Below are 17,761 nucleotides of genomic sequence, written 5' to 3'. Positions count from 1 at the left end.
TATTATTATTATTATTATATATAGGATGAATCTTAAATACGTACATACAGGGTTACAACTTTTTAATTGCTTATTTTCTTATTTTTAATACTTTTTAACATAGTAACCTTTATTTACATAACAATAACTAGATCTTTATAAAAATATTTTTATGGCCTGTTCTCCTTGCTACTCCTATTCGGCAATGGTTTTCGGCAGTGTATGACATTTATTTTCATCTTTCTTTCAATTAAATTTCCATATATAATATGTATATTGTATATATTGCCATACAAACCGTCTTTCGGGACAGAAGGTTCTTTGTTCCTTTCCCATTTTTTTTTCTCTACAATGTAGAGCCTTAGCCCCTTCTTGGGTTTTGAAGTTTATATTCTTTTCTTTCTTGTAGTTAGGTTGTTCTACCAGTTTGTTTGGATACTTTTTGTATATTTTTCAGAACCAGGTTACGTTTTCTCCTAGATATTTTTTTCATTTTAGGTTCTCTCATCCTCTCCTTGCTTTATCTATTCTAATTACTCTTATTACTTCTTCTCTTTCTTCCATACTTATTTCCTCGTTTGCACGATTTTCTCTGGTATATTTCATACAAATCGTTTATTGTCCTTTATTTAATTTATTTGTGTAAAATAATTTCCATATTTTTTATCATTTCTTTGGTTTGTGTGGATTTTGTTTCTTCTATCTCTTGTCGCTGTGACTTCTCTCCTTTTTCATCTTCCCCTTTTCATTCCTCTTATTGTAGTTCAAAGATATCGAGTATTTGTTTTGCATTCTTTCTGTAATTCCTTTCCAAATTTTTCCCATGTGTCCCTTTTCGCATGTCAAGTTGTATTTCTCGATATTCTTTCTTGTCTGTCTGTCTTCTTCTAATTTAGTTTGAATATATTTTTTCCATGCTTGTTTCTTACTTTTTATTGCGGTTTTTGCTTCCTCTTCTTTCCACTTAAAACCATATTCGCAGAAACTTTGGTTATAGAAATCACAAAACAATGTTTTACATTTATTTTATACATTTTATATGATATGATTTATCTTGTATGAATAAAAAGTGAGGTAGGTTCTACTTTATTCATCAGTCATCCCATATGATCACCTTCAATGATTTACTGTTCATATATGGGATGTTTCACGGCAAGCGGATTGCCGACCTGGACAAAAATTGCGTGGAACGATCGAGACGTGTATGGGCTCAAAATGTTCGTCTAGTAAGAAGCTTTGAAACGCAGAGTGGTACTTTTCAAAAATCCAAAATGTTGAACCGGCGGACGAAATTTCGGAAAATCGAACGATTACCACCAAATTTGATATATGGGGATTTTTGGGGTCGTTCATCATATATCTTAAATTGGATTTGCAAAATTTAAGATGGCGGATTCAATATGGCGAAAGATTTTATCCGCCATACTGGATTTGTCATTTTTTAACGACCTCCGAAACCCCCCATTTACCAGATTTGGTGGAAATCGGTTGATTTTCAGAAATTTCGTCCGCCATCATGGATCCACCATCTTGAATTTTGCAAATCTGACCTCGGATTCGCAATCAGCGACCTCAAAAACTCCCGTATACTAAGTTTGGTGTAAATCGGTTAATTTTTTAAAATTCAGTTACCAAATTGGTTTTTTGACCGCTATGTTGGATCCGCCATTTTGGATTTTTTCATCCAACCACACTAGCTTTTAAGAAGTGTCCCTCAGCTACAATTTGAGCTAAAAAATGACCCGATTGGTTACGAATTTCTTTTTCACAACCCTTTTTTGCCGTACACTCTGGTTTTCTCCAGCTTCCGACCACCATATTGGGTCCGCCATTTTGGATTTTTGAAAAGTACAACTCTGCGTTTGAAAGCCTCTTACTAGACGAACATTTTAAGGCCTTGCACGTCTCGATCGTTCCACGCAATTTTTGTCCAGGTCGGTGATCCGCTTGACGTGAAACATCCCATATGTATTCACTTTTTATTCACTACGAGTCAAGACTACGGTTGTTAGTAATTCGAGAGCTGAGACAACATTCCTAAAGAGTGATGTGTTTTTTAATATAGGTACTAAAAATATGCACGACTTCAGACATGAAAAAAACAATAAATTCGAACGTGTACCGATGAAGTAATGTAACCATGGGAAAACAACATTTATTAACAAAGAAACATCTACTACATAATTAAATGGGTCATGCGATCTGTACTCATAGTAAACAAGAAAATAAAATTCATATTTCATAGAAGTCTGCAAATAACGAAAAACTTACTTGCACGTGGTCAGTTGACAATCGGTATAAAATCTATATAAAGACTAACCACCAAAAAACTTATCAGCAAATAGTAAACAAGCAAACCCAAATAGTGAATAAGGTGAACAAACAAACAAACGAAGATAATGATGCGACTACAATCAAATGGGAATATCCTAAGAGAAAACAAAAACGTCGAAATGTTTTGTTTGGTTAAGGGATAATAGATAATACATTTTTAAGATATGACATCAAAAATTTCTGAAATCTAGAAGTTTAATGTGTTTGTGGCAGCAGACTTTGTCAATAATTTAAAAAATTCGAAAATACAGCCGGAAGGTGTTGGAAATAATGCTTGTATTTCAAAGAAGGCAACCCATCAAGACCACCAAGCAAATATAGTAAATCACAAATACAGGGTGGTCCGAATTTTATGCAGGACACTTCGAGAGCAGATAGATCTTTTTAAAATAGTAGGTGTTTGCCTTATAAACATAGGTCTGGAACGGCCTCGCTTTAGAGATACAGGGTGTTGAAGTTGTTAAAAAAAACAATATTTTTTGTTTATATCTCCGGAATCCATAGACCGATTTCAAAAAAATTTAGTACAGATAATGTATGATAGTAGGCCTTGTATTCCCTAAAATATGAGCTCTAAATATTCAACCAGTGGCGTACAACTGGACAGGGTCACACCCTTTTTTATAAAAAAGACCTACGCCACTGTATTTTTTACAAGTTATTGTAACGAATTTGTATTCTAATGCACAAAATACGTAAAAGATCTAACTTGAATTTTTTCCCTAAAGTTCACCGTTCTCAAGTTATTCATACCAATACAATCCTCTTGTGGCAGACACTTCTAACCATAATATTACAGGAATATTTATATTTATGCTTAAAAGCAAGTACAATTTGTAAGCACATCAACAAAATTCTTTACACTCATCGCTTTCATCTTTTTGGATTAAAACAATGTTTGGAAAATCACGACAAAGGAATGAAAGGCACAGAAATGAAATTTTAAAAGCATTTGATGACGATCCTCGGCTAAGTAGGTAACGAAGAACGTCTCGGCAACTTGGGGTGAGTAAGTCGAAAATTTGAAAAGTTCTACATAAGAATGGCAGTAATCCGTACCATTTACAACCTGTGCAAAATTTACTTCCGGGAGATGCAGAGAGACGCAGAGAGACGCCTGAATTTTTATCAATGGTTGTTTGAATTCTTACTAGAAATACTTTGGACCGATGAGGCTACGTTCACAAGGTGAGGGGTAGTGAATTTTCACAATCTGGATATTTGGTCACAAGAAAATCCTCATGAAATTCGGAGTCATTTCTAAACTTTCTAGAAAACCATCTATTTGAATTATTAGAGGATGTTCCATTAAATATACGACAAGATAGCTGGATACAAATGGATGGTGCTCCTGCGCATTTTAGGAGAATAATATAAGAATGGTTTAATGAAAATTATATGAGATGATGGACAGGTAGAAGACCAAATGCCAATGTCAACCATAATGGTGCAGAGGGTCCAGTGTCTTGGCCAGCCAGACCGCTAGATCTAAACTCTCTGGACTTCTATGTTTGGGGTGATCTACCTGAAAAGTTTATTCTACTCTAATAGATACTAGATCACAACTACTGCAGCGAATAGAAGACGAGTGTAATGAATTAAAAGAAAACTACCACATGATATTAGCTTCAATTAGTTCCAATAATAGAAGATGTCAAAAATGTATGGTTGTGGGTGGTTCGCATTTTGAACAATTGCTGTAAATTCGCAACGTCAATTTTGTTTCTTGTTTAGTTGTTGTTGCTTGGTAAATGTATTTTTATTATTATTTTGATTTAAATTGTTCTTATTTGTAAAGATAATGCCTTCAGAGAAAACTAAAACACACCAGGAACACTACCTCCTAAGTGATATGGAAATAATTTTGTTGATGTGCTTACAAATTACACTCACTTTTAAGCATAAACATAAATATTTTTGTAATATTAGATTTGAAGTGTTTGCCACAAGGGGATTGTATTTGTATGAATAACTTGAAAATGGTGAACCTTAGGGAATAAATTCAAGTCACCTTTTTTACGTATTTAGTGCATTAGAATATAAATCCGATACAATAACTCGTAAAAAATACAGTGGCGTAGGTTTTTTTTATAAAAAGGGGTGACCTTTGTCCAGTTGTACACCACTGGTTAAACCTTTAGAGCTCATATTTTGGGGAATGCAAGGCCTACTATCGTACATTATTTGTACCAAATTTTATTGAGATCGGTTAATAGATTCCTAAGATATAAACAAAAAATATATTTTTTTAACAACTTCAACACCATGTATCTCTAAAACGAGGCCGTTCCAGACCTATGTTTATAAGGCAAACTTCTACTATTTTAAAAAGATCTATCTGTCCTCGAAGCTTCCTGCATAAAATTCGGACCACTCTGTATATACACTTAAATATAAATATTTAAATCCCAAAGTTTAGTACGTAATTATGATGAAATTAGTGAATCAGATTAAATCATTAACACGTTGTTTGTCTGAAACTAGAATTGTGAATGCAATATTGGAATTAAAATTGGTCACTATAATACAGATTGATTCCTTCCCAACTTATCCAAAAAAATTGGGAATAGATGCGGCATGAGAAATATCGTAAACATTTTTTTGTAAAATCCTTATAATTTTCGAGAAAAAAGTTATTGAAGTTATAGTACTTTCAACCATTACATAGCTGGACAACTGTAGTCTCTAATGTCATTCGCAATACGCGTGGAGAGCAACGTGGCCTCATCGACATACTGAAATCCGACTGTTTACAATAGTTTTTTAGTAGTTAGTGTCAAAAATGGCTTGCGTGTATAGCAATTCGGAGTTGATGGACATCGTTTTAATTTATGGTGAAGAAAGACAATACCATTTGTTCGTAGAAACTGTGTAAGACGGGTCCAAATGTGTTTACACGTCGGTGGACAAAATTTTGAACAGTTGTTGTAACAAAAGGTATGTCAAATTATTTTATTAATTAAAACCACAAATTAATTTCATTAATTAATAGTATAGTATTGTATAATTTATTGATCACTCATATACAGAAAGTACATTTCCAGTCATATAGTCTAAATTATATTACAAACATTCAAGGTTAACTATAATAAGTAAAATCGTTCATATATTATATTATAGGTTACAAACTCGTCCACACTAAAAAAACAATCATCTAAAAATAATTTTTTAAAAAAATTATTGAAATTTCCAAGTGACATTTGTTTTACATTATTGTGTTTAAAGTATTTAACTAATTTGTTATACAAATCCACTCTGAATTTGTTATTCTTCGTAATATTAATACGAGAGAAAGGTATTATAATATCCGTGCCATGTCGGGTGCCATAATTATGTGTATCCATATGGATGGGTTGATAAATTAGGCAAATTCTGGTGAACTAGTTTACCTACGACCACTACTGTAAATACTTAAAAACACACCGTCTGCGATCAATGTAAGATTCCTATTACGAACGGTAAAAAAATCGCACAGCTTGGTAAAAAATCGTAGTTTTCCTAGCGACCGCCTAGCAACGGTCAATACAATACTGTTTGCTAGGCGGTAGCTAGGAAAACTGTACGATTTTTTTACCAAGCTGTGCGATTTTTTTACCGTACGTAATAGGAATCTTACATTGATCGCAGACGGTGTGTTTTTAAGTATTTACAATAGTGGTCGTGGGTAAAGTATAGTACGTAATACGTGGTGTAATGTAATTACGCACTCATAGAATTACGCACTCGCCGCTATGCGGCGTCGTGCGTAACTTTTCCATTCGTGCGTAATAGTATATTACGTAATAAGTGTTGTAAAAAGCATTTTACGCACGAATGGAAAAGTTACGCACGACGCCGCGTAGCGGCGAGTGCGTGTAATTCTATGAATGCGTAATTGCAATACACCACGTATTACGTACTATACTTTACCTACGACCACTGCTGTAAATACTAAAAAACATACCGTCTGCGATCAATGTAAGATTCCTATTACGTACTGTAAAAAAATCGCACAGCTTGGTACAAAAAATCGTACAGTTTTCCTAGCAACCGCCTAGCAACGGTCAATACAACACTGTTTGTGTTTTTAAGTATTTACAGTAGTGGTCGTAGGTAAAATGCTTTTTACAACACTTATTACGTAATATATTATTAAGTGATTCTAGCAAATACAGATACGGCACAGGTAATATTCTATAATTTATAAAAATATTTTTACTAGGTGTGTAATTATTATTATATGCACCCGCCACAAGGCGAACCGCAGCCTTCTGTAAAACAAATACTCTATGGACCGAGCTAGCATTACCCCACAAACATATACCGTACAGCAAATTACTGTGGACGAGTGAAAAATAAATAACCCGCATAACATCATTGCTAACAAAAGGCCGTAACTGTCTCATAATAAAAACCTGTCAAGCTAACTTTGAGCATATTGTCGATGTGGGCATTCCAGTTCAAACCTGAATCAAATGTAATTCCCAATAACTTTACAGAATTAGATTTAGTAAAAACTTTATCTGAAGTGAACAATATATGTTGGGTTTTAGACATATTTAGTTTTAATTTGTTGGCTGAGAACCATTTGATAGCACAATTTAGACTCTCTCTACTTTGTTCAATCGCACCTGGAGTTAGAAGAGTCGTGTCATCGGCAAAAAGGATACAAGTATTGTTGGGAATATTAATAGGTAAGTCGTTAATATATGTATAATAAGAAAAGCACTGGTCCTAATACTGATTCTTGAGGAACTCCACCAGTCACAGGAAGTAGTGTAGATTGATTATCGTTAATGGTAACGCACTGAGTTTTATTTGTCAAATAAGATTGAAGTAAATGCAATTCATTATTCCGGATACCATAGTACTCTAGTTTTCGCAGCAGAATGTCCACATTCACACAATCAAATGCTTTGCTGAGATCGCATAGTGCGGCATTTGTCAACATACCCCTATCAAGTCCATTTACTACATCTTCAATTACAGCTAGTAGAGCTTTGATTGTTGATCCTAAACCCAAATTGTGAAGGTGAAAATATTAATTGATTTTTTAGAAAAGAGGGAAGCTTCTTCTTTAATATAATTTCAAAAATTTTAGAAAAAATCGGTAAAATGGTAATAATAACAATAACGGTAAAAGCAGTTGAATTTGCTGATATAAAATAGGTGGTATAAAACTCTATTTATTTCTTTCCTTGTGAAATTCTGTTTTAAAGTTTTTGTCCGTTTTTGCCGCCATGCCGGTCGCATCGTGCTAGGTCAGGTTAAACAGTGGACCAGTTTTCAGATGTGTATTTTTAAATCTTTTTCGAACTACCCTTTCTGATTTTTTCTTTACAAAATTGTATTCGTAAGAGTCCTCTGTACATACAATTTTTTTTTGGATAAGTTCTGAATCACCCTGTATAATCAGATCACTCGTTATACCGGAGGTGTAGTAATATTTCTGCTATAATCTAAAATTTATTGTTTTAGATAGTAAAATGTGAATGAATTATTGATTTGTATTAGATACAGTCTATATACGAGGCATATTCACAAAGTAAGAGTACTCAATTTTTAAAAAATCGAAACGACAGTTTATGAAAAATTTATACAAAAGTAAGAAATGTATGGTTCAATGTGTCTGTAAGAATCTTATTGACATAAATTCTGTTTATAACATCTTCAAATTAAACAAATCTAATGAAAATTGGTTTACATATAAAAACACTATATTATTAGGTAAAGATGAAAGAACGATTCATTTTATTTCTCATTTTATAGACAGCTACAAGAGCCAAATACAAATTCAGATTATACTATGTATTATTTATGGGAAATAATCACACGTGGGGTAATTTAAATTCTCATAATGTGCATCACTGGAGCGATGCAAATCCCCGTGTTATTCGGCGGTTTGGATTTTTCATTAATATGTGGTAGGAATATTTGCACTACCTTTTAGGAGTTAGCTAGATTTATTGGAAAATGTTCGTTATTTGCAATGAGAGACAATGATATTACATTGTCGCATATACGAGTATGTTATTGTTTGTTTTATTGGGTTATAGTGGACTAGTACATCATAGTCTAGATATGAACATGGGGATATGTGAAAATCGTTATGTTTAATGGACATTCTACGTACCTATAATGTTAATGGTCTTCAAGGTATTATTTTTTATGGATATAAAAATATATTCCAAATTTTGACAACAATTATTAGAATGTATTACAATATTAATCATGAAATATACATTTAATATTTCATTTAAATTAAAATTAGCTATATTTTATAAGTTTATTGGATATTAAAATTAACACGTCCCACATGCAACCCATGAGATATACGTTGTGTCCTCAGATAGGGGAAACGATTAAAGTGAAAAACAAAAAATGTTGAGATCGACAAGTGACCTTTACTTACATAGCCCCACAAAAACAAAAGTGGTATGTCCGAAAGACAAGACCATGGTATCCACATGTTTAAGGTCGCTGAATACGAATCCGGTGTCTGTTTGACCAGATTAGCTCTGGGTTAAGGTCAGTTCAAGGTGAAATATAGAGAATCAACTGCCAACAAAGTAAATCTACATATCTATACGTTTTTGAGGTTGCTGAATCAGAATCTGGTGTGCGTTTGATCCGATCAGGTCTGGGTTAAGGTCAGTTCAAAGTCAAATGTAGAGAATCATTTGCCAACAAAGTAAATCTACATATCTATACGTTCGTAGTCATATTTGTAGCTGTCTGATTAGAGCTTTCGACTCGTGATACAAAATGAATACTTGTTGATTGTAATTCTTTTACAGCTAGTTCATTATCCTCACACGGCATGTATCTTCGAAATCTTCTTATGAAAATGCTTACTGCAAATTATTTTGTTAGCAGGATTAAAAATATATTTGGGATAGCACCTTTCAATCAATTATCTCTTAACTGAGGATCTTTTGAAAACTTTCAGAAATTAATGGATCAGCCACTTACTTTTCCCAATTTACGTCACTTTTACAAAAATCCACACTACAAATTGTGAATAACAATCTAATAATAAAAAAAAACAAGAACAACAACTCCTATGACGCATGACACATGGGAACACGAAAAATGTACATCAAAACTAAAATATATTACATTTATTTGTAAACAATAACAGTGATTGCCGTTGACGCTACTACTTTGATTTGAATTTTGAAAATTTGGGCCCTGAGGTTTTTGGGAGTGCTGTCTTTAAATAAAAGAATACCATTAATGTAGCACTTCCGGTATAACCGGAAGTGCTACATCCATCTGTTTGCATATTTTAAATGGAACACCCTGTATGATTTAGCATATTTGAATTATACGCGTAATTTTAGGGAGACTTTTATCAAGCTTCCCTATATCTATCTCTAAGGCTCATGGGGATGTTTCAATTCTTTAAAAATAAGTTGCTTTTCGAAATACTTTGCAAATATTTCGTTTTGAGTGGGAAATGCTTCTTCTATACTCGTATATAGGTAAAGATTGCCCACGGACTAACCAATACGAATGTGACATTCTCTTAACATCTGTACAGCCGATAATAAAAATGGCCTTAATTACGTAAATATACTACACCAACCAACATGGAATTTAATTCCAATGGAACATTTCTGTACTACCTACTTAAAGTTATAGGAGAATTAAATAACATAAATAAAATGACATAATTTGTCAAATGTCACAGTGATATCACTGAACGAGAATGATAATACTTTTGGAAGGAAATGTATTTTGAATTGAATTGGATCTGAACTTTGTATAAGAAAATCACATTTCCTACTCGAGATGAAATATTATTTTTTATGGCATCTTTTTTACAGTTTTCAGGATGTGAGATTTTTGATTACCTAAGGCGAATGCGGAAGCTAATATTAACGAAGCTCCAAAAATTAGGTACTAGTATAGTTAAAGTAACAGAAAATATATTTGACCCAATATATGAAAGAGGTTATACAATGTCCTTTACATTTTGAAGTGTGACGGAAAACGGAAAGATACATTAACTAAAAGTGTATTGGTAATTCAAAAAAGAAAAAATATATCATATTTAATTGTTTTAGTTTTATGTTTTTAACAAAATAGTTTTATCTACCGTAAAAGTAATGAGGGTTGCTTTCGCTGTACAGCAAGAATCAAACGCTCTATCAACGGAAATAATAAAGAATTTTATTGAAAACTAATGTATAGAAAACTGGTATGGAAAAGACGTGTTGATGGTGTGAGTGTTCGTTGGAGAGAGCCTTGTTGTTGAAGTCGGTCGTAGGTAGCTTGGTAGTCCCTGGTCCTGTCGCCACTCTGCAGGGATCGGCTTCTGGGAACCCCGTAGTGCGTCTGGCGACGTTCTTGACGTTGTGCTTAAAAATGGGTTACTTGCCACAGCAAGTATGACAATTTTTTATAATGAAGTGATATTTTTAATAAAAATCAATTTTTCTTGAAACGTCAAACCTCTATTCTAACAAATCTTTCATGTTCGTTTACATATTCACATTCGTTAACGAACTGCAATGAAATATGCGAATACAAACGCGAATTAGAATTTAAAATTTGCTGCATGTAATTCTCATTACCAAATGCAAATGCAAACATTCAAAACATCCCTAATTTTCATCACTTGTTGCAAAATGTAGTATTTTCTGTCATACGGGGTGTTTCAGTAATCGTTGGGTACGCTTTGTTCTCAGAATTGTGAAAATAACTTATAAGGAGACTCGGTGGTGTTAGTAATAGGTAAATTTTCCAACTTCAGGCATTTCCAATTTACAGAACTGAGTATTTTAGTGCAGAATTTTTTGTTAGTGGAGTCCTCTAGCCTCCTAGATTTTGGAACTGGAACACAAACTTAATAAACATGATAATGTAAGCCTATATTAAAATATTCTGCATCATAACCAGGTGATGGAGATTAAAACTCTAATTAGACAAGGCGAAAACCTCGCATTCGTGGGAGATATTTTCCGACTCGATTTTTTTGCATATTCAGATTCGTGAGATGTTCCTTAACATGAATCCAGATAATGCCGGCCAAAAATCTGGTGCCCATTTGTTTAAACAAACTTTTTTAAACAAATTGTAAATTTTTTTTTAGGTTTTTTGGTACATTATAAACAAAGAAGTTCCTATTAACTATGCCTGTAAAATTGATAGTTGCTAAAAATTCGAAAATTACGATTTTCAACGGCCGATTTCCGGGTTAAAAATTGCCAGGTACCTAAATTAAAGTTTAAACATTCCCCTACAAGATGCTGAAGAGTTTTTTGGACTCGCATTATTTTAAAGCCTTGTTAAAAAATAACAATTTTTAACCCGGAAATCGGCCGTTGAAAATCGTCATTTTCGCATTTAGCATTTCCTCATCTTATAAAAAAATTCTCATTAACTGGTTAGAGTCTCGTCTTCACTGACCTTGTCATAAAGCTCAATGTCACTGTAAAAGTCAGATTCAATATCAGCATGAAAGGCCTTTCAAGTATATGACAATTTATCGTGCTCTTCTTAATAAAAGCTTTTTCTCACTTTGTCCTTTAGATGACTTAAAAATGGTCGCTAGGTGACCTTGTAGGCTTAAGCGAACCCGGTATTCGTGTTCAGCGACCTCAAAAACCTATGTACCTACTGTTTCACATTTTTCTACTGTTTTTTTTCACAATTTGACCTTGAGATGACCTTGACATGATGGAAGTTAGCTGACCTTGGATTTGTAATCAGCGCCCCCAAATACCTTTGTTTACCATAATCAAGTATGGTGATACAGCTTGTGCTTGTTTCATATATCCAAACTCTCGTCGACTGCCAGGTCTTCTACTTTTTATCAGAAGGTCAAATACTATCGAAAAAAATTGGTTGCAACCAATTCGACGGGGAACCAAAATCCCATATATTGGGTGCGTTGTCCTTTGGTAACTAGCTTAACTCTTACGTGCTTAGTCTGCTAAATCGAAATTTACATTTCATCACATACGTTCCAAATCGGGCGGGGAGGGTGTAAAATTTACCATAACTTATTTATGTTTTGACTTTTTTGACTTTTGACTGAAAACGATAAAATTTCAGAGTTTCCTAGTAAAAAAGGTACTCTTTGTCCATATTGACAGAATGTTCCATTTTTGTGTAAAATCCGTTTTTGCACGATCAAGCTTTTTTTGGTCACTTACCATGTTTGTTTTTACGACAGTAGGATGAGCTTACTAGTTGCAAAGGTTAACAAAACGGTTAGTAATTTCCTTACCGTTCTAGAAAGGTAAGTACATAATTGTCAAAACATACATTTTTAACATCGCATTGATTTGGAATGGGTTTTTTAGAATTCAGTTTAAAATTTAATTGATTTAAAAGAAAGATGTATTTTAAATCTGTTTATTGATGTTGAAATTAAATGTGCAGTTTGTACAATTAGGTACTTACAGAAATTACATGTTTTTCGATTTAGAATTGTCAGTTTCGTCAATTAAGAAAGCCGCGACAACAATAAACATAAATAGATTTAAAAAAATCTTCGCAAATTTATTCAGAAACGTCATTTTTGACGTTACATAAAAATTAAATAAGTATACATATATAATTTCGTTTTCATTTATTGCGATCGTGCAAAAAATAGTATAAGCATCACGAACGTTAAGAGTTATACCGTTCTCAGACAAAATTGGAGGCTTCGCTTTGCTCAGCCTCCAAACATTGTCTTCGAACGGTAAATTACCCTTACCGTTCTTAATGCTTAATATACTATTAAAAATAATGTTACATGTGTTAATCACCGGGAATGGGGCCACCTCTACCTATCCACCTGCCAGGAAAATGAGATCGTTTAACCAGTTTATGACATGGGTAAAATGAGGTGGGGCCCCATGTCGTTATAGTGTAAAGTTAAGCATTGTACATCCAATGGTTCTCTTACATCATTTTGCAGAAAGTTTAAGTATCCTTCTGCATTCAGACAAACGGGAAACTGAATTAGTCCAAGTAGCTGGTCCTCTAAAATTCCTGTCCAGACATTTATTACAGAAATTACTAAATTCGTAAAATGTTACATTTTCGACTGATAACAATTCGCAAAAAGTAAATAACTGAACTGCCAATGCAAATGACGTCAAACGTATTTTTCTTATTCAAAACCTGCGACGATAAAAAATATTGACAATTTCGATTCTCAGTGATTAACACATGTAACATGGTTTTTAAACGTATTTTACATAAAAATGGAACATTCTACAAATCTGAACAAAGAATACCTTTTTCTGAAATTTCATACTTTTCAGTCAAAAGTCAAAAAAGTCAAAGCGTAAAAAAGTTATGGTAAATTTTAACCCCCTCCCCCCAGTTTTGGAACGTATATGATGAAAATGTGTCAATTTCGTTTTAGTAGCGGACTAAGTTCGTAAAAGTAAAGCTACTTACCAAATTTCATAAATTTATCTCAACCGGTTTCGGAGTTATTTTAAAAAAACCATCATCAGAGTGGCTCCTTTAAGTGGCTATAACTTCCTTAGAAAGAATTTTTGAACCCACGTTTATATAAAGAAAAAATAATCTTTTTCGACATAGATGTAGAAATATTGCCCCTTAATTTCGGGACACCCTGTATATTATAACTTAAAAAAATTCTAACACCTTATTTAAGTTAACGTTTGAATTTGTCACGCGAATATTTCAATTTGATGTATTTATTCAATATTTGCTCGATTCACATAACAACACGCCTAGTAGAGAACACATTCTAAATTTAGAATATGAGTACTATTCATGAAACTTTGATACGAACTGAAACATGTCACTTCTCTCTTGAGCTTTTATTGATGTTTGTACTTCTAAATATAACAAAGCACGTGCATTCTGTAATGGATTAGTCTGTTGAAAAATTTATAAATTTTGCTACCTAATATGAACAATATCAGAGACATGTCACTGGCTTTAATGAAACTACTATAAAAAAAACTCAATGCGGTTTTACATAATTATTCTTTTTACATAGTATTCTTTATGTTTCTTTTTTTGTATGAACTGATTGCAAACGAAAATGCTCTATAGTGAATTTAACACAAAATAATACTATACAGGAAGTAATTAAAAGACTTTGGTAACTTTTAATAACAGATGAAGAGTCTCACAAAATAGACAATAATTTCATATGATATATTTTAAATACAGGGTGGCCAAATGAAAACGAAACAGAGCCATTTTCAGGAACTGCGTCAAGATTGTAGAAAAAGGCTCAGACCCGTCGATTTTAGATTAAAGGGGGACATTCTTTGCTGGTATTTTTGACCCCGCCACTTTCACCCCTAAGCAAGGGGTAAATATTTAAATGACATTGGCGATTGAGTAATATTTATTTTGAAAGCTCTTACAATTCTCTTTACAACAGACTTTAAATTTTATAATTCCGCCCAAAACTTATTAAGAATTTAAAAGTTGCTTCTGTACAAACAATTAGTAACGGTAAAAATGTCAGACATTCGAGTTAAGTACGCCAATGGTATAAATTTAGTATTTCTTGCGTTACATTGGTTTTTGGCGATTTGTTATCACTTTCGTAAAAAAAAACACAATTGTAAAAAACAGAAATGAATGCTATACACACACAATGAACGTAAAATTAGTGGATTCCAAATTATTTTCTAGTATTATTTGGAAACGTTGGTTGGTAGTTTGTTTAATTGTGTTTTTGAAATTAAACACTATGGTTTATTCCATTGCGGAAAGGTATCATTTCGCTTTACTTTATGAACAATAAATGTGCGAATAGAACAGCTCAGTTATTTAATGAACAACATCAAGATCGACATGTCAGGAGGAAGTATGTTCTAGAGTTAGTAAAAAAATTTCAAGAGGCAGGGAACGTAGCCAATAAAAAACGAAATTGAAAAATCTAGAGTAAATGAAGCTAGTGAAGTTGCAGTTTTGGGACAAATTCATCCTGATCCTACATTAAGTACGAGGCAGCTGGCATCTGTGTTTGGGATCAGTCGAACTAGCATACAAACCATTTTGAAGAAGAATAAATTCCACCATACAAAATACATTTAGTCTAGGAACTTCATGAGGATGATTATGACCGCCGTTTGCAATTTTACGAAATAATGAGTGAGCGAGCAGGGAACGATCCACAGTTCCTTTTTAACATCTGTTTTTCTGATGAATGCAGTTTTTTCTTGAACGGGACGGTAAATCGTCACAATTGCCGCTATTGGTTCGATTCAAACTCAAGACTTTTTCACGAGGTGCATACACAGCAACCGGAAAAATTAAATGTATGTGCTGGAATTTTCGGTGACCGGCTGGTGGGTCCTTTTTTTCTACCCAAATGTATTTGCAATTACTGGAAGACGCTATTGAGCCTGCCTTGACTGATATTATTGAAAATGTTCCAGAGTATGATGAAGATCATTGGATTTTTCAACAGGACGGTGCTCCTCCGCATTATGCGTTAATTGTCCGTCAGTATTTGGACCAACGTTTTCTACGGAATTGGATTGGGAGAAGAGGCAGCATTGAGTGGCCTCCACGATCACCGGATTTATCGCCCCTTGATTTCTTCTTGTGGGGATACCGAAAAAGTAAAATCTATAAAACACAGCTGGAAGATTTGCGTCAAAGGATCGTCGACGAATGCCGTCGAATCACTCCGGAAATGCTTCGGAATGTGCGCGAACGTTTCGAACAAAATCTTTATTCTTGTATGGAAGCGGGCGGTCATCGGTTTGAACATTTAATCAACTAAGTAGTAAGTATGCAACTAAACATAATTTAAATATTAAAATGTAAATTATAAAATTTAAAGTTTGTTTTAAAGAGAATTGTAAGAGCTTTCAAAAGAAATATTACTCAACCCCCAATACCATTTAAATATTTTGGGATGATGCTTACCCTTACTTGGGGTAAAAGTGGCGGAGTCAAAAATACCAGCAAAGATTTAAACTAAAATCGACGGGTCTGAGCGTTTTTCTACAATCTTGACGCAGTTCCTGAAAATGTTTCGTTTTCATTTGGCCACCCTGTACATACATATGTCAATCAGTAGCTGAGATAGTGGGAAATACTGTTAATAAATAACCCAGAATTTCGACGCCACTGATTACTTTGGAAATTGAAGAAGTGAATTTAATTCCTATTATTTGAAAAAAAAGTCGTTTCCAGTTTTTATTTATTTATGTTTTAATTTAAAATATGTATAGGTAAGTTCAAAATTGATAAATGTGAGTTTTCCATTGTAACTTATTTTAGAAATAAGAAAAGGTCCAATTTCTCACAATCCTTTTATTTTGAAAAAGACTACCGGTTTCGAGGTCAATCTTCCATATCTTCAGGTCTTACAAGGCTACAATATAATATAATTTTTTTTATCAAAATATGTCAGATTATGTTTAATTTTAATTTTATAGAAGTCAAATTATGTTTTATTTTATTAACCGCTTTAATAATTTTTTACAATTTTACGAATATAGACTATTTGATTTTTTACAAATATACAACTTAAGAAATAATTAAAACAAATCATATACTCTATATTTGTAAAAATTAATAATTATTAAATAGGTTAATAAAATAAAACATAATTTGACTTCTATAAAATTAAAATTAACATAATCTGACATATTTTTCTAAAAGAATTAAGATGAGGTGTAAAGTTTGAACTCGAAACCGCTAGTCTTTTTTAAAATAAAAGGATTGTGAGAAATTGGACCCTTTCTTATTTCTAAAATAAGTTAAAATATGTCAGCGCCGTAAATACTAAAAGTATTTACGCCACCGGTTGATATATTATTACTCCAAGTTTCATCTATTAATAACAAACATATCCAGAGATATTTGAATAACTGTACATATTGTACATGTTTTTTTTTTTATTTTGAATGCCCTGTATCTCAGGAACAAAGTTCATCTAGAGCTATCCGTATGGGGACTTCTTTTCTTATTTTAAGTAGTTCTATCATCGTAGGAAAATTGCGGTCCAATTAATTCGAACCATTCTGTGTAAGCCTAATTGTAAATTTTTTAATATTGTTTCTCTTGTAAGAAATCTATTTGTTCACAAGACAAAGTTGGTTACGAATAATGTAGATGTAATTTTTTCACTAAAGCTTGTACTATCTCTGTAAGGTTGTTGGATAATTGTAATATGAAATATGTAATATGAAATAAAAATGCACAATTTGTCATATTCCTCAATATTTCCTAATTTTTCACAACATCCAGAGTATCATAAATCTTGTATGTTAATTTTAAAGTTGGCATAAATGAAATTAACTAAGCGGCGTGAATTAGATATGTTGTTCCTTGTTATATGCTTTCTTGTTACCAGTTTAAGCAAACTTAAAATTTGAATAGGATATTTCCATTCCTTATAGGGAAATCTTTTGTGTCATATACTCAACACATTTGCTCTGATTAAATAATTTCGAGTGTTTTTCTTTTATAGCCTTATTAAGTTGTGATCTTCACCTAAGTACCATATATATATATA

At 32.9% G+C, this 17,761-nt stretch overlaps 1 protein-coding gene across 1 annotated transcript in view; it reads right to left on the bottom strand.

Moving 5' to 3' along the window:
• Nucleotides 1–678: 678 nt before the first annotated feature.
• Nucleotides 679–17,761, bottom strand: part of LOC108910944 (orexin receptor type 2-like) — a 142,652-nt gene continuing 125,569 nt past the window's right edge. Inside the window, exon 5 of the mRNA XM_018715727.1 lies at nucleotides 679–942. Coding sequence (XP_018571243.1) covers nucleotides 679–942 — 264 coding nt within the window. The remainder of the gene's footprint in view (nucleotides 943–17,761) is intronic.

Source organism: Anoplophora glabripennis, unplaced genomic scaffold, assembly GCF_000390285.2.
Source record: "Anoplophora glabripennis isolate ALB-LARVAE unplaced genomic scaffold, Agla_2.0 scaffold447, whole genome shotgun sequence".
NCBI lineage: Eukaryota > Metazoa > Arthropoda > Insecta > Coleoptera > Cerambycidae > Anoplophora > Anoplophora glabripennis.
This window is presented reverse-complemented; position numbering and strand designations above follow the sequence as displayed.